This window comes from Pagrus major, chromosome 13, assembly GCF_040436345.1.
Source record: "Pagrus major chromosome 13, Pma_NU_1.0".
NCBI classification, from domain to species: domain Eukaryota; kingdom Metazoa; phylum Chordata; class Actinopteri; order Spariformes; family Sparidae; genus Pagrus; species Pagrus major.
The window spans coordinates 10415331-10440720 of NC_133227.1; the positions used below are offsets into that span (position 1 = coordinate 10415331).

The 25390-nt window shown below is 40.2% G+C and overlaps 1 protein-coding gene across 2 annotated transcripts in view; it reads left to right on the forward strand.

Annotated features, from left to right (window-relative positions):
* The window catches only part of specc1 (sperm antigen with calponin homology and coiled-coil domains 1), a 78346-nt gene that overhangs the window by 41016 nt on the left and 11940 nt on the right, over positions 1 to 25390 (forward strand). For both annotated transcript variants that reach the window (XM_073479919.1, XM_073479920.1), the window contains exons 5-12: positions 2545 to 2752; positions 3303 to 3376; positions 5908 to 6083; positions 10088 to 10251; positions 12391 to 12491; positions 12591 to 12666; positions 13165 to 13309; positions 15970 to 16072. In XM_073479919.1, the coding sequence (XP_073336020.1) occupies positions 2545 to 2752; positions 3303 to 3376; positions 5908 to 6083; positions 10088 to 10251; positions 12391 to 12491; positions 12591 to 12666; positions 13165 to 13309; positions 15970 to 16072 (1047 nt within the window). The remainder of the gene's footprint in view (positions 1 to 2544; positions 2753 to 3302; positions 3377 to 5907; positions 6084 to 10087; positions 10252 to 12390; positions 12492 to 12590; positions 12667 to 13164; positions 13310 to 15969; positions 16073 to 25390) is intronic.

The window sequence follows — 25390 nt, forward strand, 5'->3', positions numbered from 1 at the left end:
TCTCAGTGAGCTCATTAGTTGTGTTGAGTATGACAAAGCTTTCAGGAATTCCCTAAAGAACAATCTCTCCATCCACATTTACTGTAAACTATGAAAAACAAGTTCACTCATTCAGAAACAATTAATTAACTTTTCTTCTTTGCAATTCAGTCATTTTCAGGAATAGATTTGAAACATCTACAGCCATGTGTCTAGTTAATAGTTGTTTCACCAGTCTAGCTAATGATTGAAAAATGTGAGTCTAATTGGCGACCATGACATTATTAATAATTCTTGGCCTAGTCACCACCTATTGGATGTGAATATGAGGACACACATTTTCCACAGTGGTTCAAACATGATCATTAAACAGGCTCTCCAGCTGGTATTGGGTACTTTTCTTCACCAGCACAGCCATGAACTCATGTTCACTCAGATTGTTTTCATCTGTTTCTTAGTAGTCACTTTGGTTTTCCCCCTTACACCACAAACACCACAAAGGCTGAGACAGTGTGGGTTTGGGATCACGTTGGTGGTTGTTGACTCCAAAGTGAGGCGTGTCACCATAAGCTCAGTGATGTCATCATTGTTGGACTGTGGCTGCAGTGCCAACAGTAGGGTGGTGCATTGTTGTGTGACGCTCTGAGTCACGCTCCTGTCCTCTGCCACATGGGTGTGAGGATGAGGCCACTCCATAACTTCACTAATGAACATCATAATCTGTTAGAACCACATGGTGCCAGTCCTGCATAACTATATAATTTGCCTATTTTAGTATACTGTTCTCACAGAGGTCTGCATTACAGTCTCATTCCTCAAGACGAAAGCACTCATCATGGTACACTGACCTTAGCTTCAGGGTAGTTCAATAGCTGGAGCAAAGAACACAGTGATGCAGTCAGATCTAATCCAGACTGACCTCTTCTTTATTTCCATGAGTCAATCTCACCCTGCATGTCACCTATTTACACTGTGGCCAAATGTTCATTGTCAGACTTAGTTAAGCTCTTGTGTTAACAGCTGTGCATGGACTTAAGCAAAATCATTGATTGAAACTCACACCCTTATTTCTGTGTTACCTTTATCATAATGAAAACCAGAACTTTAAGAACATTGATTAAGTCCAGTTTGCAGCATTTATTGTCATTTACAGATTATAATCGACTGAACACACCTCACCTCACCCTCCCCTATGGTGGCCACTAAAAATGCAAAAAAAAAAAAACAGGAAAATCCCTCTTTTCAGAGTCAGTGTTTTGCTTATCAATTCTAGGCTACTGTAGAATATTTGTCATGCAACATGGAGGACCTGCTTCCTCTGAAGATATTAAAGGCTCATTCTAGAGTTATTATTTGGTAATGGGGATTATCTAGGGTGATTATACATTACAGCCTGGACCTTTATGTGAGAGATGTGGAAATAAATCTATTGTTTTAGCACAACAATGCCTTGTGTACTAATTGCACATTACAAAGGATGCAATGTATTAAAGAGGTCTTATTATGCTAATTTTCAGGTTCATACTTTTATTTGGGGGTCCTAGTAGAATAGGTTTACATAGTTTAATTTTCAGAAAACACATTATTTTTGTCATATGGTGCACTGCTGCAGCATCCCTTTTCACACTGTGTCTTGAACTCTCCATTTTAGCTACAGAGTGAGACATATCACCTCTGTTCAATCTTTGGTGAGAGTTGCACATGCGCATTACTTAACTGGAAGGATATAGCCAATCAGAGGCAGAGTAGGGCGGGTCATGCTGGGCAAGGTAGCATGATCTAAAATAACGCTGCTACAGCAGTAGCAACTGTATGTCTGTTGACTGAGTGGAGTGTATATATTTTATTATAAATACATACAAATACGTATTTATATAATGCTATAATGATGCACATAAGTTACGGAAGTAAAGGCTCGACTCCAAACCAGGCGTTTCAGGCAGTGCAGGAGCAGTGTTTTCTGTGGGGGAGAGTAACTCCCTTTGGCGTGGACTTTGGGCTTTTTCACTTTGCAGACATTTTACATGCACAAAAATGCTAAATAACACAATAAAGGAAAGGCAAAAAGCATAATATTACCTCTTTAAGGCAAGTTAGACTCACTACGGTTACTTTTTAATTTTGTTAATGCTTGATGGTAAATGAAAACTGAAAAGTTTGTTTTCATTAGACCGAGCAGTCTAGCATATCTGATGAATACGTAACATGATTAAGCCTGCTTTAATTACATTTTCGTTAGTAGTTTCCTCACACATACACTGCTTGTCTTCCTCATCCAGTCTTCACAGACACCCAAATATTTTGTCTGTTTACAGTTTTGTGGTAAGCATCTTTTATCTGATGTTTTGATAGATTGAGATTTATAAAAGCACCATCCAGATCAAATGGAAACACTGCACCACAAGAATATCTGGAAGATATCGTAAATTATCCTGTTTTAAGTGCTTCAATCTAATTAGCACAGTGACAGCCTGCAGTTACTTTCACATGAAACATTGCCTCTTTGTTTTAACCCATTTCAGCACTAAACCCATCACACTCACACAAATACATGCTCATACGCAGGTGGAGGCCAAATGCCAGCAGGTTCAGGAGTGGGCGGAGAGGAGGGAGCAGGAGCTCAGCAGCCGGGTGACTTCCCTGGAGGAGGTCGGGATCCAGGCTGAGAACCAGGTGAAGGAGTTAAAGGAGACCATCTTCGAACTTGAGGACCAGGTGGAGCAGCAGAGGGCGGTCAACTGCCACACCAACCAAGCCGTCCTGGACCTGGAGAGTATGTTGTTTTCATTGGCTGTTCAGATCCTGCGGGGTGACCTATATAGTCTTCAATGTAATCTTGAGAAATTCATGCGTCCATTGTTTCTAATATTTAGTCTTGAAACACTTCTTTAAACAGCCAATGAAAAAATAACATAATAAAGTTCACCAAGGATTTATTGCAGGGCTGTTGTATTAGACTGCGATAGTTTAAGCCATGTTTACTTATAACTAACCTAAGTGTGTATGAGTATATATGAAAATCGGATGCAAAATGAGGGCACACTAGCACATCTGTGTCTGACTTTCCATCAGTGCAGTTGGCAAATGTTATATGGCTGTATACACTGTATTTCCACAGGCTGTCATGAATCATGGCAGATGAGATTGGTCTGATGAAAAACATTTCTGGAAAGATCGAATACTGTCCAGAAGTAACTGTTACCTGATGCTATAGATTGGCTGCTGTCCACCTCACTGAAAACTGAGCACTAGATTAGATTCAAGTTAGAGTCTACAGCAAGTTAGACCTGCAGTTCTCACAAACCTTGAATTTGTCATTGCAGATCTTTGCAAAAAGCTTGAGGAGCAGAAAGCTGAAGCCGATCGACAACTGAAAATTTTGAATAGACAGATGAAGGTAAGAAAACGTAACTCAAAACTGAAAAAGAAGCAAATGGGCAAATTGGGCAAATATTAAGGTTGTGGTATAAGTCACAATTTTATTTTCAACAAAAAAATAATAAATAAAAATGATAATGTGATTTTTGGTGGGGAACCCAAAAAAGAAGGAAGGGTCATTATGTCACTGAATCTTGCTTTGGGGTCAATGGAAGATGTATGGAGAAACACACTAAAACTCAACACATCTACGTCATATGATTTCTGATGAAGAAACACCTCAGGAAAATGAGAGACCACAATTCAGAGAGCAGATGATCAACTGTTTTTTTTTTTTATCAACACGTGTTCGTCCCTCAGTTTCGTTGGGGAGAGGCTCCTGTTCGCAGTGTAACTGCACTCTCAGCAGCGATATTTGGTCTTCCTCTTGTAATCACAATATTATCGGCCCTGTCAATCATTTGGGGGAAAAAATCAGCTGTTAAACTAGTCTCTGAAATGTGTTCTTTCATTTTCTGGAGGCATTTCCTCATCAGAAGTCATATGATGTAGATATGTTGGGTTTTATTGTGTTTCTCCATGCATCTCCCATTGACTTCAATACAGCTGAAACCACAGTCTGGCCCCAAAGCAAAATTTTATGACGTAATGACCATTCCTTCCTTTTTTAGTTTCCTTGTACCAAAAAAGGATGTTCCCTCATGTCTGGAGAATATGATTTGTGGGCCGAGGCATCTCTATAGCACCACAATACTTCATTTAGAATGGTAGATTGTGACGCATTTTACCTTAAACCATAAATCGCAGCTCCTGCAATTTTGATATTGCACTTGGTCATATTGCAATTTCGATGATGGTTAAATGAAATGTGCAGACCTGTTGCGGACCCATAAAGCTCCTTAATAACGTTTATAAACAATGAAAGGTTACGACATCACAATCTGAAAACACAAAACAGTTGTACACAAAACAAAAATGGTTCAGATAATTATTAAAGGTCATAAAGAAGAAAGTTTCAAAAGTTCAAACTGGGGACGTCATGGTGACTAAATTAGATATTCTGGTCATGTATCATATTAACCGTGACCTCCCAATGTCAGATCTTCCTTTTCAGATATTAATAACATACAATCTCTTCTTCTCTCTACCTTTTTTACATTTTTTTTTATCTCTTTCTACTTTCAGCCGTGTAATAAAAGCAAAATTAGAAATCAGAAATATATGCTACTTCTGGCATCACCGAGCATTGTTCCAGTAGCATCCAGGTGGGCTGTTAAAGCAGCTATGTAGTTTTTGGAAGGCACTGATTTTCTCCATGGTCTTCAAAAAAGGCACCAGATACCAGATTCCTGGATTTCACTGTCACCACCTTCAAAGTTATTTTGTACAGTGCTAACTCTGTGATCTCCTTACTTTCATACGTCTGTCTGACTGTTGATTGACGGACATCTAAGGGTCCGTGTCCACATAACGTTTCTTTCTAGCAGAAAAGTGCTGGCAGTGCGCTTGGGAGCAGCAGGTCGAAGCACTTGTGCGAAGAGAGAAAAAAAAAACGCTGCATGTTGGTTTTGATTGACGTTAGCTAACTCTATGGTGGCAGAGGGCTGACTACACAGATAACCACAAGCTTACAACATGCATGATGATAAAAGCACAACACTCATCAGCAACATTAATCGTACGGACAATCTGGTCCCGCAAATGGGCTTCAAAGTCTCTGTTGTGATGGATAGACAGGATGCACAGACACAGCCAGAACCAGCTTCTCCTCCATTATCTTGCTTACCAGGCTGATTGATGACAAGTCCTGCCCGATCTAATATATGATTGGTTGCCTGTAAAAGAGCAACAGTGATGAACCTAGTGCCTTTCTGAAAAGTTCAGGGATTTTTTACTAGAAGTGCTCGGAGCAGCCGCATGAAAAAGGTGAAGCGCTATGAAAAAAGATGCTAGGTGCGCATTTTTTTCAAGGGTGCCGCATTAAGCCACATACACTTTCTCCTCATTAGAAAAAAAATGAAAAGTAGTCAGAAAGACGTGACCAAAAAACTACTCTACAAGGGAACTTATTTTTTCCTTTACAAAAATTGAGTAAAGACTTTCTTTTTTTACTTTAGCAGCAAGGGATCTCGTCAGTTCTTCTTTTTCAGTGTCTTTTGCCTGCTTCAAACCAAAGAGCACCGGCTGTTCTGACTCCCTTTCGTGGTTCAGATCCAGAGTGTTTTTTTTCCTGTCTTGGGGTGATTTTAAAGTTCTTTCTAGCCTCAGGAGTTTTTAACAATACTTTCTAAGTTTTTCTAAAATTTGGTTTGGGGTCATTTTTGAATTCCACCAATCTCTGTTACAAAGAAGAGTAGACACTGTTGTTAACAAAACATGGACTGTGATGGGGCAAAATGTCAGTGACACAGTCATTATCCTAGAGGTTCATATAGTTTCACAAAGGGTTCACAAACAGTCCCCGATTCAGATTTCTGTCTGTATGTATTTGCCTGTATGCGTTTATATCTGCATTGACCTATACAATATACAATGTGATTGTGTCTTTAGGATGAGAAAGAAGAGTGGCGTCGGTTCCAGGCGGACCTCCAAACAGCAGTGGTGGTGGCCAACGACATCAAGGTGGAGGCTCAGCAGGAGCTGCGTACACTCAGGAGGCAGCTGCAGGAGGAGCAGGATCGCAGTGCAAAGCTTTCCACAGACCTTGAGGCCCTGCAGGGAGTCAGGTACCACTTCCACCATACTCCTTTTTTTTTTCAGTTCCTCCCACTCCACCAATCCCTCGGCTCCCCTTGTTCAGGCTGCAGTTCCTTTCTCTCTGAACACAATGTGGATATGAGATACCTGCCAGAGTCTTGCCATATCCCCATCCAATGTTTTATACATGTGATACAAACAGCAATATGTTTTCATTTAAACTCCCAAGAATCTCTTGCTTAAGAGGTTTCCAAAATTCCTATCTGGTATCAAAGTAGGATGTATTCAGTGTAGACATTATTTAATTTATATCTTGGTATTTCACATGATTAATCCTTGGAGTTTCAGAGTTTAGGTTTCTGGGATTTGGCAGACTCTGTTGGTAAATTAGCAGTCTCCTGCGGTATTTCCCTCTGTGTATTCTACTCCTTTAAGCTGCTGCCCTCTCTGTCTCCCTCTTCCACACTGATCACTGCCCTATATAACATTCAAACCTCACACTCCACATTAAACTACAGTATATTGATTAGAGCAGATTATTATTACATGAGAAGGCAGATCTGCTCAATGCACAGATGCTGCCTTGATCCAAGTGTGTTCTAATGCAACACTGAAGCCAGTTTAACACTTTTCAGTGAAAATATTCTATGACAATATATCATGCTATAGGATTTCATGTAGTGTTGTTGCACTGTGGCCATGCAGTAATGTGATTGATGTATTTATAGAGAGGTTTGTGTGTGAGAATACTGTATATAAGTGTGTTTGAACGTGCAAATGCCATGGTGTTTTTGACAGTGTTGTCCCCTTTCATTATCATGCCAGGTCAAATACTTTCTGTGGCAAAGTCTGCTTAGGTTTGCTACTGTTTATCTGTGTGGCCAGTCATGGTATAATTAAGTGATTTTGGTCACCTCACAAACGTAATGAGAGCAGTTTGAGTATATAAGAAATAGAAATATTTGATTTAAAACCAAATATCTCTTGTTCAAATTTCATGCAGTTCTTGTGAATTTAGTACATTACATTACTGGTTTAAGACTTTGGCTAAATCAGCGAACTTTCCCCAAGATTAGCTGTTACGCTGCGTCCGCTCCCCACCTCCAGCAGCTCCCTGTGATGACTCTGTCAAAGATGTCCCTCTGACAAGCCTACCTATGTACAGTCCAGGTGAGTTCCCTGCCCTGTCAGCCCTCTCTCAGCCAGCCTGCCTCTCCCTGCCCTGCTGTGTGCTGCTGCTGCTGCTGCTGCTCACTGACCTTCCTGTCTGTGTCTGGCTTCGTGTCGCTGCTTCAACCTGTCTGACTCTGTCTGTCTTTCCGTATGCTGGCTGACTGCACCTTCAGGACTGTCTTATCTGTTTGGTTTGCTTTGCCTGGTTCTTTAAACCTGACATTCAAATAGATGTATCTGGTGCCACCTGCTGTTCTTTGAATGAATAACCCTCCGACTTTTTTGGTGAAACAGCAGGATGGTCTGCACCGCATGACTGGATTAAACTCATGCTATGCATCATCTGCTTCAGATACATTTGCATAGCGTCTTCATCACCGGGTGATTTAGTCATACTAGACCTAATGAGTGACCTTATTAATCGTAAGATTAAGAGGTATGCATGGAGCAGAGTGTTAAAAAGTCCAGAAGTGCCCAGAGGTTTGAATTTCATAACACCAATTATAAGAAAACATTTCAAGTTTTGCTGCAAATGTACAACACAGTATATATAAATACTTAAAATAATCTTTAAATAGTAGTTATATATATATATATATATAACTTAATCTCCCTTCCTCTTTTTCTCTTCAGAATAAGCACCGGAGCCACTTTTGATACCAAGACGGCAGTAGAAGGGCACTAGAGACGTGCCCCCACCTCAGCACCACGTGAAGACAGTGTTATTGTTGCACTTATTACCTTTCTGTGTCATTCAAAATGTAATGCGGTAAACCAGTCTCTTTCTAAGCCACAGTGACCAGCGTAGATGCAGTACACGAGTCTCATCACACAGAGTCTGGCTTTCCATATCCTATGAAACCTTTTGAATAATATTTCTGTATTTTTATTTCTCAATGAATGTATTCTTTCTTTGTAATGTTGTCTCTGTTGAAGAAATGCCATATGTTCGAAAGACTCTCCCTTTCATACTGTGCAAAGCTGATTTGTGCCTTTTTGAGAAAGTTGAGATGGTAGAGGGTGATGACCTGTTACAAAAAGCACCATGAATTAAAAAAATGGTAAGATAAAGTAAGAATGAGACTTGGTAAATATTTAGTCAGTGGCAAAGCTGAAACCATTTGAATTCAAGCATTCTGTCAGAAAAAAGTCTGACTTGTAACATCAGAAAATCCCCAAGAAAATCCTCAAGGCAAGAGCAATGCAGCAGAACTTCCAGTTGGAAAGTAATAGGTGTCTCGCGGTTTTGTGCTGGACCTCACGTTTGCTGTTCTATTTCTGTATCAGTCAAATTACGGCTACTTACTTTAAAAAAAACTTCATTTTAAGACTTAAGTTTGGTCTTTGGTCCTGTAGTTTGATTCAAACTGGATGCAGTGTCATATCTATCCATTAGATGGCACAAACGAACACACAATGACCACATGCAGGCGACAACCATGTGGACATACTAGCATCATCTGCTCTGTTACTGTTTGTACTTTTGGTCCTTGCTATATTCTTTCTAAACTACCAGAACTCTTTCTGTCAGGTAAAATAACTAGGATGATTTTGATGTCAGCCATGCCGGCACATCCAGAGCACTGCCAAACATTTTAGATTTTAGGACTGCCACAAAAACAGACAGCTGTACCTCAGAGTCATTTGTTACTCTCTGCAAACATACCAAAAGGTTGATGGTCCATTTATTTTTACACAAAGACTGTGCTTCAGGTTCCTAAAAAGGATTATTTTACTGTTCAAAAACACCACAGATGATGAGTTGAACTCATTTTCTACCATTCCTCTTCTCAGTAACATTACTGACAAGTTAATATAGAATCAACCACATAGACTTTTTGTCTGAATCTCAGAGGTCAATCAAGGCTCTCAAGATGCTTCTTTCGTTGTCGATTATTCTTGAATCACTGTTAAACATTCTCAACATCCTTTTTACTGTATTAGATCCTCAAAGTTTGTGATATCACTCATTTCAAAGATATGCCACTTAACACGAACATGGTTGATCTATTTCATCTTTGAGGCGAACCCATACACAATATTCTGTGTATGATAATGACATATTGCAGGATCTCAGGTTCTACTCAATGTCTAGCTTTTATCAGAGATTTTCAATTTGTGCATTTTTATTAAAAGCCATAATGTTCTACCAGATAAAAAGGTACTGGTGCTCAAAATATAAACATTTGGATACTCTCAAAAATACCATCTAGAAAAGATTAGATGGTAACAGTGTGATTGGTTGTTTTCGGTCTATAGTAAAGCTCTTTAATGGACAATACAGTGAATGTGCTGTTAATTTATTCTGCAAAGAAAGACAAGAAGGTCTTGTGACTGGTTGTATGGCTGTGAAGGAATACATAAACGTGTACTGTATGTGTGTTTGACTGCTATTCATTAGGCGAATGAATAAATGAGACTACACCAGTCCAACTGTGGTTGTGTATCTCTTTCAATCCTCACTCTCTGGAGGTGAGTCGAGTGCAATGTTTAAGATGGACATTCCTTACTTGTCATTCATTCCTCATCCATCACTGATAAAGATGGACCAAATCCCTCACTCTGCAGCCTGGAATCCAATGTTCACCGGGGTCAATGGGTAGTCAGTGTCCTGATTATTGTACTGCTTGAATTTGTGTTCTAAATTTAGATGTGGCTATCTGCAACTAGCTGCCAATTATTGACTGTTTTTTAGTCTTCTTCAAGCGATGATCACATGATCTTGTCAGGTAATCTCGTAAAATAAATAGTAGAGTGAGGGTCCTGAGTCTGCAGTTCCCAAACACACAGATTCTCCTCCCCACACATGTCTGTTTTGTATATGTGTCTACACAGCAACCCTGTTCATTGTGTCTGTCAGGTCCCAAGGTGATGAGGTGAGGGTGTCCGACTCCGATAACAACCGTCACTGGTGCAGCATCTCCATGATCCCGACCACACCCGCGGACGCCAGCGGAGATGCCGACTCCGAGCCCGGAGCTACTGTCAAATCCCTCATTAAGTCCTTTGATACTGTGGGACAGAGTGAGCATCTCAACACACATACACACACACACAAAGGGAATCCCAACACAGTGTGTAACTGCAGAGGAACAGCTGGTGAGATCTCCAGCGTGGATATCTGTCATTTCTCTGCAGAGAAGTAATGTGCAGTTGTGTAGGACTGTGTGGCCTTGGCTAACCCTGGGCAGGTGGGAGGGGTTTTCTGTTCATGTCAGTGGAATACACCAATAAAATAAAATGATGATGTGTTGGATAAATCTGCACCTGATGAGGAGACATTCAGATTCAATAGTTTTAGCTGCAGCAGCACTGAGGAAATGGTTGTTCTTGTTAAATGTTCTCAGCAACTACAGCTTGTATTATATTCTATTAATAGCAAATTATTACCTCAACAGAGATTGATAGGTCTGACAAGCATCTAAAGTTGGAGTCAGTTCTGGTTCTTGATTAGTCTAATGAAGTTTCACAATTTGTTTCTGAAAGGTCACTTTATCATGTGTGAACACATTTAGTAAAAGACTAACCGACTGCTTCAGTGTTCAATGTTGTGTTCACACAAACAGCAACACCAGAACTGGATGAAATATTATTCACTGTTTTATTTAATTTACTGCTTAAAAAAAATCTGTATAGTTTCTAATATTTTGTCCCTCCTGTTTACGTACATGAGGGAGGCAGAAACACCTCTTCATAAAATATAATGCAGTCCGATACAGCACCATCACTAACTATATCCTCAATGCTAAAACATATAATTTATTTAACACTTGTATGACAATGTCAACAAAACTGAACATTATAGGCATCATTAAAGTAGACTTTATGGTATCTGATTGAGTTAAGCTGTACAGGTATAACTAACAAAGTGGCCCTTGTGTGTATTAAAGAACAAATAAACAAGAAAAAAGGCTAACTAAGGGTACTTGACAGTTTTTGATACTTAACACTACAAACATATTCCAGTATTCAAAAATGATTAAGGTTTGATACCATGCTGTCTATTGTTGGCCTAACTGTTTAATGCTCAAAATTTGTATGATAAGCCGTGTTTCCACTACAGGAACTTTCCCCAGGGACTAGGAACCTTTGGAGGAACTCAGTGCATTTCCACCCTGGGGACCAGGATCTAATCTGAGCTCAGGGGATATTATTTTACCACCGAAAAGTCCCTGCTTGAAGGGTAGCACTTTCCAAAAGCACATGAGGATTTTAGCATTTTATTTTAGCCATTTTTAAAAATCTGTGGCTGCAAACCAGTTTAATTTTTGTTCATTGTGCTTTGACACATCCACATGGCATTACAGAAGAAAGCATACGTCAGATGGGGAGACGATTGATGACCAACGGTGTTGTATAGTTGCATGCAAAAGTGATGTGTTAAAACAGCTGTCACTTTTTCTATACACCAGAGGGCAAATTTGCAGTGTTGTAGAAAGTACCCAAATGTCAAGCTTGGGTAAAAGTTAAGAATAAGACTTTAAGATAAGTAATATTTTGATGCGGTATCTTTAAGTGTCTGATATTAAACATACTTAAATATCAAAAGTACAAGTAAAAGTAAATTATACATATTTTTACATGTATGTATACTGTGGGTCGACAGAATAAAGGTATCTTTTTTATAAGATTGCCAATAAAATAAATAAACTTAAAACAGCCCTTCTTTGGGTCTGATGCTGCATGTAAACTGCACAGTAACTAGTAACTAAAGTTATCAAATAAATGTAGTGGAATAAAAAGTACAGTATTAACCTCCAAAATCTAGTGGAGTGGGAGTAGTAGTAGCAGAAAATGGAAATACTAAATAAAGATACTTAAATAAAGTACAGTAAAATGTAAGTACACCACTTGAGTAAATGTACTTAGTGACATTCCATCACTGCTAATTTGCCTCTTCTTATAGGTCTTAAGATCGCAGCGGAAACGCTCTAAATAAGCCTTTTAGTACTGTGAAAAGTAGTTCCTGAGACTAAAAGTTCTTGGTACTTTGGGTGGAGGTGCAGCTTTATTCTGCTCCTATTTTTAAATACTACAGTTCCTCATTTACAGTTACTACACTAAAGTCTTAGAATGAATGTCATAATTATTTACTGATGTTATAAATTATATTTGATGCCTTTTTTGGATAATAATCAATCGGTATATCATCTGGTCTTTCAGATGGACCAGGCCACACAGTTCAAATGCATTCCTCCCCAAGAAGCCCTCTGAGTGGGATCCCTGTACGCACTGCACCTGCTGCTGCTGTCTCCCCAATCCAGGTACACACCAAGATATGTTGCAAAAAAAGACTTCCTTGAAGTGAAAGAGTCTCAGACTCTGATATGATGAGATCCCTGTCCTGTTTTCTGTTCTTTTAGAGACAGTCATACATAAAGCCACTATCAAAGACGTTGGAAAAAAGGATCAATCATGGAGAATTCTCCCATCAATATGGTATGGAACACAGATATGGTCATGGTGTTTAATTTACATGGGTATCCATATTTATTCTAGCAGTCATGCTGGAACAAATGAGCCTTGCACACTGCCTTTAGGTCAAAGGACATCCAGACAAAGTCTCCAATGAGTCACTGCCTTTAGAAATGAGCAATGCTGAAATATCTGATGTAAGTCGTCCACACAGAGAGCCAAGTGAATAGATAAAGATGTGCAAACATCCGGCTTGTGTTTTTGTGGGTAGTTTTATGATTTTGTTCTTAGAAAGCAAATATTGTAAATGTGGTTACTGAGCTCGTAAACTGTCAGGTGTGCGGCTCCTTCCTGGATGAGTCAGCTGAGTACAGCGGATGAAAAGTTTGCATTATTTTTGCATACTTGCTGCTGTCTCTGAATTGTAGAATTTTGTTTACAACGTATATTATGATCCCACATTTTCCAGCCTCACATTCTCCTTTGCCTCCCTCTCTTTCCTGCATCCTTCCCTTCCTCCAGATAAGTTGTCCGGCTGCAGTGAGGACCTGAAACCTACCAGCCTCATGAGGAAGAGCCCTTCTCTTGAGTCTGTAATCAAAACCCCTGCTTCCTTCAGCAGCCGCACAGCATCCTTCAGCTACAGTCGAGGCAACAGCAAGCTCAGGTGGGCCTACCCAAATGATTTTGTCCAATAAGTCACTGTAAGATCATAATAATCATACTTCTCTTCCTTTAAAACAGATTAATAAACATCTTTTTATATAATGACTGTTCTACATGCAACACGGTTGGTTGTGACTCACAGGAAATCAGGCAGAAATGCAAACTGAATGTTGTGAAACAAGGTTTTTTTGTAGTTTATTTTCTTTAACACATATGCAGACCTGCTCTGACTGACTGGCCCAACACTGCAACAAAACAGAAATGTTATCAAATCATTTAGTCTTGCATTGAACTTCAAGAGTGATTTTTAAAAGCACAGGAAACAACCCTTTTTCTGCAGTGGGCTAATGACTTAGAGGAAAAACTGTTTGAGTTCTGCATTTCTGTGAAACACAAGTTCCCTGTTATGATCTTCGACAACAGTTTTTACTGTTAATGTTACTTCCTTGTAGGCATTTTAAGCAACAAGTTATCGTACTGAAATGTTGTGTATTTAAGTCCCAGCTGAGAGACTTTGGAGTTACACAACCTTTATTGCCGAAGATGTTTTGTGACATGAATGGCCTTAACAAGGTTCATGAGTGTCCCCTTATCATAAAAGGGAAGAGAGGCAGATGTTAAACAAACATGCTTTCATCTGCTGACTTCTGGCATCATTTTCCGTACAGACCACTCCTCTCTGTGAACACACAGAAACAGCCAATTCTACTGCTCTGTTTAGATAGACTCCTGCTCAACTACAAATGCAACAGGCTGTACTTGAGGTAGATGAATTTGAGTTTAACTGTGTTGTCACAATGAGACAGTAAAGTTGGCTGACAGTCAAATACTCACACTGACAAAACACCCTCATCTTCAACCATATGTACTGTTGACATTAATACACAGTGATCTGGAAACAAACCAGTCAGTCCAGCCTCACCTCTTCTTCCTCTGGTATCATTAATGAGCTCTCTGCTCCATGCTCACATGTCAACATATTTAATGTTAATGTGTGTTAATGTAGTGCAGACCATCACACAGGCCTTTGCTCTCCAACAGCAGATCAGCAGCAGTACATTACCGTGTTTGGTATGGTTTTAGAGTTATGATATAGCTGCTGCTGATAGATAAACGCACTCTCTGACTCTGTAATATGTTTGGACAGGGTCTTTCTACTTTTGGCCTTGCGGTGCCTCAAACAGAGAAATAATGAATTTAACAGCAGAGCCGCTGTGACGTGTGAATTGTTTACCATGCTCAGAGCAATGACCGTGTCTTGTGGTCTTCCCATGGCCTCAGCTTTAGCACACACCCCAGGGAGAAGACCCTCTGAATAATACTGCAGAACTCATCCGTTGTACCACTTGTAATTCCTGTTTTTTCCGTAATTGTTTATTGTTTTTAAACATTAAAGCTTTAGCCCATCGAGGTGGAGTGTCAAAATTAGGAGGGGGGCTAAAGAAAGACGGTTTTGAGGCTTTACATCTGACACTGAAAGTAGACTGATCACTGAGCTGTATACAGTTGGCTTCACTCCAAAGTAATCTTTAGGGAACTCTGAACTCTAACACAAATATACTGATCTGCAAAGAAGCTTGGAGCCTGTCTTGATAAGACAATATCAAATGTAAAGCTCCCTGTGGTGATGAAATCCTGGAATTCTGAGAGGTGCTTCTTCTGAGGGAGGGAACATCTGGAAATTAGTTAAACTATGTAGAAAAATAGAGGAGTATCAAAGAATTGTACAATTTGATTATTTTAATACTAGAATGTATTTTCTCTATCATGGTACATTCTAAATCAGCCATTATACAGTATCATCCCTGTAGTATTTATCTTTTTACTCTGCCTCTATGTCAAGTATAAGGTTTTAAGCTTTAAAGTCAATTTTAATGCTACATGTTATTTGAAGACATTTGTCTTAGCTGTGATATTGTTTAAACTATTTGACCATTAATTAGTTTACTTAATGGTCTCATTATAATAATTTGATGCACCATCTTTGTGGAGAAGGTCATAAAAAAACAATGTGTAAAGTGTAAATAACAACAGAAGGTGAAAGTTCATAAATCATTTTCAACTTATATTCAATTGAATACCATTCAAGTACAAGATATTTAATGTTCAAACTAATAAATATTATTGTTTTTAATACATATACACTCATTATGACGTATTTTGCGTTTCATAATGTGCCACACATTTTCAATGGAAAACAGGTCTGGACAGTTTAGTACTCGCTGTATTTTACCATGAAGCCATGCTGTTTTAAGTCATGCAGAATGTGACCTTGGTTTGACCTTTTTATATGGTGGTTTTCAGTTGTTTTGTCTCTGATCTGAAAAGCAACATTTTATCGGTGCACATCAGGGCCATTAAAGTCACAGACAAGGTGAAATGATTTCCTACAAAGGATTTTCACTTGGAAAAAATATTACTTAATTGATAACAGTCTTCCACTAAGAGATTAACAGAACTTTAATGATTACAGTGCACTGAAGTTTAATATTTTATGGGGTAGTCAAATTCTACACTTGTCATACTCCAAATGACTCACTGTCTCCCTGTCTCTCTTTCTCTCTCTCTCTCTCTCTCTCTCTCTCTCTCTCTCTCTCTCTCTCTCTCTCTCTCTCTCTCTCTCTCTCTGTGTGATGGCGGTTTGTGTCTCCCTGGTGACAGTGTGGAAAGAAAGGACCCCTTGGCTGCACTGGCGCGGGAGTACGGAGGATCTAAGAGAAACGCTCTACTGAAGTGGTGCCAGAAGAAAACAGAAGGCTATCCGGTAGGGATCACAGGCCAGAGACCTCTCTCAAATACAAGGCGGGCTCCATTCACTTTCACACCCTGTTTTTTCTTATTGTTTCTGTCTGACACTTTTATTTTAGTCTCACACTCTTCAGGTTGTGTTCATTTAAAAGTGAGATGACAGCTCTGACTCCCCCCCCCACCTCTCCCCCTTTTTATATTGCATGAATGCAGTATTGGTCTGTCTATGCCCTCTAGTTTGATAGTTTTTTCCTTTTTTCCCAGCCATCACAGAGGTGTTAGACTGTAGTGGCACATTACTGTGTTTGCAGACACACCATACACCCACCTGTCATCTCACTGGGGACATAAAGTTACTGAGGCACAGTGTAATGGAAACAATGAAGCCCTCAGTGTTATAGACACACTGGATTTATACATGTTTGGATTTATATAGCCCTCCTTGTTTTTATTCATGTCCATTTGTTTATGCAGTGTTATTGTGTTGAGCTCCATCTGTGTTCCCTGTGTCCATGGAGCCAAGTGCTGACAATCACCTGGCTTAGCTGCTCCCCTAATGCCCAGTTTAAGGAGCCCATTAAGCCCAGTGGGATTTGCCCATGTAATCATCATGTTCTTGTGCCAGCATGCCAGCTAGTTAATACTCATTCTTAAACACTCTTAAAATCAGGCAGACTGGTCCCAGTCTGCAAACTGTAGTCAAGGAGGCAGAGGAGTCATTTCAGCCCTCTCAGCATTCAATGGAGGATTAATTATAAACATAAATGACTCTCTCAGTTTGGGGTGAGTCTAATTGCATGTAGCTCTGGCTTATTAACCGAATATGAAACACCACGGGTGATGATAAATGCTAAAAATAGACCCCGCTCACCCAGTGATGGATGGTCAGAATAATTGGATGAGTCGTCAGATCAATAGTTCCTATTTCTCAGGCACAATGCCGCTTAGTGTACTTTGACTCACCCTCCCTTCATCCGAGGTTGGTTGTTTTACTGGTCACACGATGCCTGTGTTGGTAAAACACACACAGACAATCCTCTGTGATGGAAATATCAGAGCAGATGAGATAAAACTTCTGCTGACCAACAGACAGTCTGATGATGTGTCTGATAAGATGCTGGAGCTTGAGACAGACTGGCATGGCTCAGATTGTTTGGGTTCACACGCCTTTGTTTGATATGGGTCTTGGTGCTTTAAGACACTGGCTTGTAATGGAAGGACACTGGTTTAGTACCCATATCCACCACCAGCTGGTAGCTTATTGCTACAGATGGAAAAAGAAACTGTTTGACTGTAATGTGGCTTATTCGACGCAAAACTATTGCAGGGCCAATATTTCCAGTATACAAATTCAAGTTTATAGAAACAAGTTTTTAAAAGGGATTAACGGGCTAAACAAAGTCAAGCCATCTGATGTCTTCAGGCAGTTACAAAGAGCCCACACCCATCCTTGCTGAGAACACCAGCTAAAAGTCTTAAATTCAGGTGTGACCGACATACTCAGATCTTCATCTTAGTAAAACTTGAAAACTTGAATGTATAAAAAAGTATTAATTATGTAGAGTCGTCCTTTTTAAAATATGTATATGTATATGTATATATATACACTGAACAAAAATATAAACACAACACTTTTGTTTTTGCTCCCATTTTTCATGAGATGAACTCAAAGATCTAAAACATTTTCTATATACACAAAAGAACCATTTCTGTCAAATATTGTTCACAAATCTGTCTAAATCTGTGTTAGTGAGCACTTCTCCTTTGCCGAGATAATCCATCCCACCTCACAGGTGTGGCATATCAAGATGCTGATTAGACAGCATGAATATTGCACAGGTGTGCCTTAGGCTGGCCACAATAAAAGGCCACTCTGAAATATGCAGTTTTGCTTTATTGGGGGGGTCTGGGGGGGTCAGAAAACCAGTCAGTATCTGGTGTGACCACCATTTGCCCACCAGAGCTGTTGCCCGTGAATTGAATATTCATTTCTCTACCATAAAACGTCTCCAAAGGCGTTTCAGACAATTTAGCAGTACATCCAACTGGTCTCACAACCGCAGACCACGTGTAACCACACCAGCCCAGGACCTCCACATCCAGCATGTTAACCTCCATGATCGTCTGAGACCAACCACCCGGACAGCTGCTGCAACAATCGGTTTGCATAACCAAAGAATTTCTGCACAAACTGTCAGACACCGTCTCAGGGAAGCTCATCTGCATGCTCGTCGTCCTCATCGGGGTCTTGACCTGACTGCAGTTTGTCGTCGTAACCGACTTGAGTGGGCAAATGCTCACATTCGATGGCGTCTGGCACGTTGGAGAGGTGTTCTCTTCACAGATGAATCCCGGTTTTCACTGTTCAGGGTAGATGGCAGACAGCGTGTGTGGCGTCGTGTGGGTGAGCGGTTTGCTGATGTCAACGTTGTGGATCGAGTGGCCCATGGTGGCGGTGGGGTTATGGTATGGGCAGGCATATGTTATGGACAACGAACACAGGTGCATTTTATTGATGGCATTGTGAATGCACAGAAATACCGTGACGAGATCCTGAGGCCCATTGTTGTGCCATTCATCCACGACCATCACCTCATGTTGCAGTGTGGTAACGCACGGCCCCATGTTGCAAGGATCTGTACACAATTCCTGGAAGCTGAAAACATCCCAGTTCTTCCATGGCCAGCATACTCACCGGACATGTCACCCATTGAGCATGTTTGGGATGCTCTGGATCGGCATATACGACAGCGTGTTCCAGTTCCTGCCAATATCCAGCAACTTCGCACAGCCATTGAAGAGGAGTGGACCAACATTCCACAGGCCACAATCAACAACCTGATCAACTCTATGCGGCAAATGGTGGTCACACCAGATACTGACTGGTTTTCCACTATAGGATCCACTATAAAACGCCCTGGTGCCAGACACCACAGGACACCCTCAGAGGTCCATGTCCATGTCTTGACAGGTCAGAGCTGTTTTGGCTGCACAAGGGGAACCTTCATAATATTAGGCGGTGGTCATAATGTTATGCCTGATGGGTGTATATTGCTACAATCAATTTTCAATCCATCAGCATACTTATTTTGCAGGGTAGAGTTTCTACATTTATTCTAGTTGTTCCACTGTCAACTGGGGACAGTGACCGAGGAAACTGCGTCTCTTCCTGTTTTGATTGCGAAATGGTACACGCAATGACACGCTTTCTTAATGTGCCGTAATGCCACCTTCATTTTTGCGGATGTTGTCATTTTTCTGCAGGCATTACACTGTGCAATCAGTGTTTACTTCTGAATGATAAGTAGAAGCAAAAATGTTGTCTATAGTACCTGAGTATATGTCCATAATTAGTTTCCACCATTGCTTAAATTGAAATGGACTCTATTTAAATAATAACCCAAATGGAATTTCAAAGTTTAGTTCAGTTCAGGACAGTTGGGTCCAGCAACAGGAAACCCTTAATCGAGCCTCATTCCCATTTAACTATGGAACCAATGATCCCCTCTCACAAAGGGCTTAACAACACAGTGTGATTGTTTGCAAGTATCAGGAATGCAGTAAGAAGATTTGGCTACTGGGAGTGTTTCAGTCTGAGGAATAATCAGTCCCCTCCCGGAGTAACTGCTCTTGACTTGAGCTGCTGTGATCCTTCGTGGTTGTGCATTTTCTCCATGCGCACCATATGCCTGAGCTGTAATTGGATTTATTCACAGACTTTTAGGCTGTTAGTGTGACTTCCCTGTACTGTAATGCCTTTAGGGCATTCGATCCTGATGCTTATCTGATGAATATCTGTTTCCAGCAAACACTTTTTACAAACCTTCTCACAATACTTGTTTTCTGTATCTAAAGGGAAGAAAGACATCTTTGTTTTTGTATCTGTGCATCAGATCAAGTTTCTGGGAACATCTCAGTCGGAACTCGTCCGCATATTTTGTACATTCGCCGTTTTACTTTCCCAGCAGAGATATACTGTAAGAGAAAAGCCTTGAGCCGTTCCCTTTTGTGGTGAATTCCACAATATCCAGTGGGGATTTCTGTTCTCCAGGATGCATGGATATGTATTGTATGTGTGTGTGTGTGTGACACAAATGTCTGTGCATCAGTTATAGTAAGTGGAGCCACGACCATATGTGACCACAGGCCCCCGCTTGAGTTAGGTTACTGTCAGAGGACGTGTTGAGCTTCATATGTCTGGTCAAAGGTCAGGCTGTTACAGAGTTACAAGGCCTCTCCACATGGAAGTCAGCAATTACAGGCCTCATGTACTGAGAGACTGACTGATCTGTCACACAGTTCGAAGCTAGGACAGCAAAGGCAAAAAGACCACAACAGTCGGCAGAAAAACCACATCCAGGTTCTTCTCTGTCATGTTCAGCTCTGATAAAGGTCAGCAAGGTTTAGTTTTATCAATACATCCTCATGCTCTTTGCAGTCCCTCTCCGCTCTGCTGTGGACTAAGGTCAAAAAGGTAATAATCCAACACTAATTGGCTCTTTGGTATAGAGTCACCCAGTTGTAATTTATGCTTGGCCTCTTCAGGCTACATAATTAATGGCCACTTTGAAGAGGCAGCTCCGACCATCGCCATTCACTTTCCATCCCCTCTGTGTGTCCAAACGGCGGAGTCAGGAAACAAGCTCTTATATCACACTCATCTGTCAGCATGGAGCCAGAAAAGCTGCTGTATGAGACGGGGGGGATAAAGCTGATGGGAGAGTCAGCCCCGTGCCAGTTGTTATTACAGTCCTATTGTTGGCGGACCTTTTGGTCAAACAGCAGTCTAATTAAAGTGAAACAGAGAACGGGAGCTATTGTAAGCATGCAGGGAGATTATTTGATGTTTAGGTGCAAATAGCTGCCGAGGGCACAGTAAATCTGTGTGATTATAGCTGGACACAAAACCTGATGTCACACTTTGCCTCTTTATGGATCAATAAAGGGATGAGAGAGACGAATGCTTGTAATCAGCACACAGAGATGAAATTAGATTACATTAGATATATCATATATATACTGTATCGGTGTTGTCCAATATACGCCAATATGAAAACTTGTTATAGAGATTATAATGTTGGAAGAAATTGTTCATAATTACATTCCCAGTGAAGTTTACTGTTTCAGTACAATGGTGTCATTTTGGACAAAAAATATAATTATAATATATAATTAGTAGTTAGGGCTGTACTGAATGTCACTTTTTGACATCTGAAGCTTCTATTAAGGTTTTCTAATGAAGCTTCGAATGTCTGTCGTCATATTTTATAACATCATCACCCTAACAAAAAGGAATTGAATTAAATTAAATTAAAATTCATAAGTTATTCATCAGATGAAATGAGTTTAAAATGAAATTAATTTAAATGAGTCTTTTATATTAAATCAACTTTCTTGAATGGATATAACTGAACCCAACTGGTGATTTTTTCAACATCTTTCTCTTTGTTGTTGGCTTGACAGTGATGGAGCACCACACAAACGCAGATACATAATATGATAATTTTTTTCTAAGGATTTAAGTAAATAATTTGTTATAGTGTTGGAGCCAGAAATAGATGTTTAGATGCAAGCGGCCACAGTGGAAATGTTGTATTTGAAAGGCTTAACGCCAAAAATATGGATTTTGAAATTTGTTCAATAAAAAAAAGTTGTAAATTTTAGCAATGATAGCATCTATTTATTTTCAATACATTTTGACTTCTTGACTTTGTAACGCTCTGGAGTTATCGGAAATGTTTTGGTCACATGAGTTGCAAACAATCCTACATCCTTATCTTTATCTGCAACTGAACAGAAATACCAGTTTAAACAGAATGACTAGGCAGGCTGGGAAAAAAAGCTGCGCAGCAATTCATATGTCAACATTGTGAATAAGGCCTCGACCTATTCAGTGCAGCCCTACATGTGGTTAAGCAAATGCACGTTTTTCTGCTCTTTAAATGCATACAGGTGACGGGAAAAAACCCATGATGAAAGCGGTTACCATGGCCAACGTGCCTTAAATCACGCATCCGTGTGTTTATGTATGGACGTACTGTATGTGTGGATGTGCTTGCGTGAGCATGCGTCTGCCGTATTGATGTAGTCTCTGGACAGACTGTGACAGCTAACACAGCTAGAGAGAGAAAGGGGAAAACATGGCAATTGACATGCAAGTAAACACACACACGGGAGTAGGATGACCGTGCTATCACCATGGAGAAAGCCCCTGAACCCCTGAGGGAAAATGTGGTGTGTGAAGGGGTGTGTTTACCCACCAGCTGCCTCCATCCCCCAATAACGTAAAGGTCCTTAGAGCAGTTAAACACATGACCTGTGTTAAACTCTGAGCAGAGGATGAGATGCGAATCCAGACAGGCTCAGTCACACCTCAAATGTCAGATTCTGGGAAGTACAGATCGATCAGTGAAGACCTTAAGCTGGCTCTGATTGACTCTGCCCTGTGGGAGAGACTGAAGGGGCCTCTCACAGGAAATTAGTATTCACAAGGGCTTGTGTGCACGTCAGTGCTGGATTGAACACAGACCTGAAACACAAGACTGCTTTTATACAACTTCTGTCACACTGGTTTTCAAGGCAGTTTGTAGGATCTGACTCGAATGAGCATGATGCTGTGTGGCCTGAAAGTGGATGTTTTGTGTTTTTTGTCAGTGTGTTGTCCCTGCTCTCCATCTCAAAGTCAAAAGCCAAACTTATTTCTGTAGCAAATTTAAAACAACATGAGTTGACAAAAGCGGTTTTCAAACGTAGGCAAAAGAAAACAAGGTCAACAGAGCTGCCAATAAAAATTATGCACATACCCAAGCCGAGTTCAAGATGAAATCAGTGAGTAATGTAAAAAATTAGAAAGACAACCATTATGGGAGCCCAATTAGTCGTGGCATTTTAATTATGATCAAAAGCCAAGCAGAAGTTGTTACATTGTTTGAATGGGAATTGTGGTTGAACAGCAACCAGACTACAAAGAAATGTGATCACCAAGCAAGCTGGACCATTTTCATATCTAACTTTGAAGTTCTCAATAGCAAAATCTTCTAATTTTGTATCAAAACTTTTAAACATATACTGTGAATCCTTTTGCACTGGTTTCAAAATTTCCACAGAACCGTCAAAGCAAAGCAAAATGTCAAAATGTCTTCTTGTTGCGGTTGCAGCTTTAAATAAGTGGCCTTTTTTGGCTTTCTTGAACGTCTCTGGTCTCTGGTCTGTTAGAAAACACTCTTACTGTATATTTATCAGGCGCTTTGATGTCTTAATTTAGGACAGCTCCGGACACTTTTTAACTTTTTTCTCCCCTCAATTAACCATAGAAGCCAAACAAAAATAAATGCGCTGTTTGTTCAAGATGGGAACAATGAGCAAAGGCTCTGAACATTAGGCTCAGCTGGGCCTGACAGAGCACAGCTCATCCGGCCTCGTCTGGGAAACTCACACACGCACACACACAAACCCATTGAAGAGACAGGAATGGAACCCTATGTGAGTGTGGAATGGAGGTCAGACATCGAGGAGGGGAAGAGGGTAGGAGTTCAAAGAGTAATCCTCACTGTAAGTTTTAATAATGTAGCAATGACAGTGACGGGAATGTGAGCTCATCAGTGTAAAATAGTGTAAAAAAGTGATCATACTGGAGGGCTCACTCTGCTGCAGTTGTTAAAGAATTAAACGTACTACGAGGAAGTTTTACCTGGTTATGAAACGGTCTTGATTTAATACTGATACTGATGCCTCTATATGGCCTACATAAGCAAACGAGACCATCAGCTGTATTCTGTAGCGTTATTAGAGTTATTCTTAATGCCTGCTACCGGGTCAGATTTCGACTTATCCAGGTTGGATAAATAATAAAATTAAAGCTATTTTTTTTTATGGAGTAATCCTCTGAATTTGAGGGGTCTCACAGGCTTAAGAAGGAAGCTGTTCTGTAGTCTGGTGGTACAGCACTAAAACAAAGTTTCTTGGTTTTACTCTAGTCATAATAATCCTAAACAGCCACAAATAGATACCTCATCGCCACAAATGGCTGTGTTTGAAAAACAAAAATAGTATCAAAATTGCATCCGTCTTTCACTCACCTCCAAAACAAATGCACACATTAGCCAGGTCTATAGACACGAGGTGGTGGTGCTCATACCTTTTGTCCACAGCGGCCGCCAGAATCCACAAAAATGAAAGTTCCTTGTAGCTGCTTAAACGAAATGTGTCGCATTGTTTTTTAATTTGTCAAATCATCAATAATCGTAATTACTAAATTGTATCTGGTAAATTGTTTTTTTTTTTCTGAGACAGTTGGAAAAGAGTGACAAATTAAATCAGTGATCATACAGCTATATTTGGCTCACGGATGTGTTGTTTATAATTCAAAGAATATAAAAAGTCAACTCATTGCAATTCACGATATGTTGCCCACAATAACAATAGTATCACAATACAGTGATTCTGCGAGAATCGATATATTTCGAGACAATCATCTAACAGGACATCACCATATCTGTCTCTCTGGTGTCAGTTTCACAGAATTTGACATGAACCGAGATGAAACATTGCATACAAAAGTGCATGGAGCCTCAGCTTGGTGCCTCTTTATCACTGCATGTTTACATAAAAATATAATTATTTGCTGCCAGTGTGTGGTTAACTGAACCCCAAGAGGAAACGATACGATAGATTGCAGTATTGATATTTTGTCCCAGCCCTAATACTGAAACTGACATGCTGAGAGTAATTTTACACCACAACTGTTAATAGATTGTATGTGAATACTAAAGGGATAGTGCAAAGCGGATTACATTTTATTAGATCTTACAGTGCAGTTCTCTCTTTGGTAATCTAAATCTCTTTTATATAATATTAATAATAATACAGGCTTATGTTATCATCAGGTAGGTGAGCATGTTCAGTCAGAGGCAGATGAATCATCAGTACAGTTGACAGGTGTGCTCTTGTGCCCTCTCCGACCCATGTTGCCCTCCCCACTCCATTAAATGTAAAGTAGAGACAGTGGAATCTATGGAAAGCAGCTCCCGCAGCTCAGTGACCTTCCCTGTTGCCCTGTCTTTATCTCCACTGTCCCGCCTGCCCAGGCTTTCAGCCTGTCATTGCTCATGACTATGATTCATTGTGAGGTACATTAGGGTGTCATCTCCCACTCCCCCCACTCTGTCTCCCTCTCTTTGTCCCTCCATTTCTGACTTTCCTTTCTCATTTCTATTGTCTTCTCATCTGCTGTTTCTTGTTTAATCTCTTTCTTTGATTTCTCGTCATTCTTGGTTGTATGTCTTCTTGTTGCCCTACTCATTGCCTTGAGGTGCAGTGGAGTGAAATATACAGA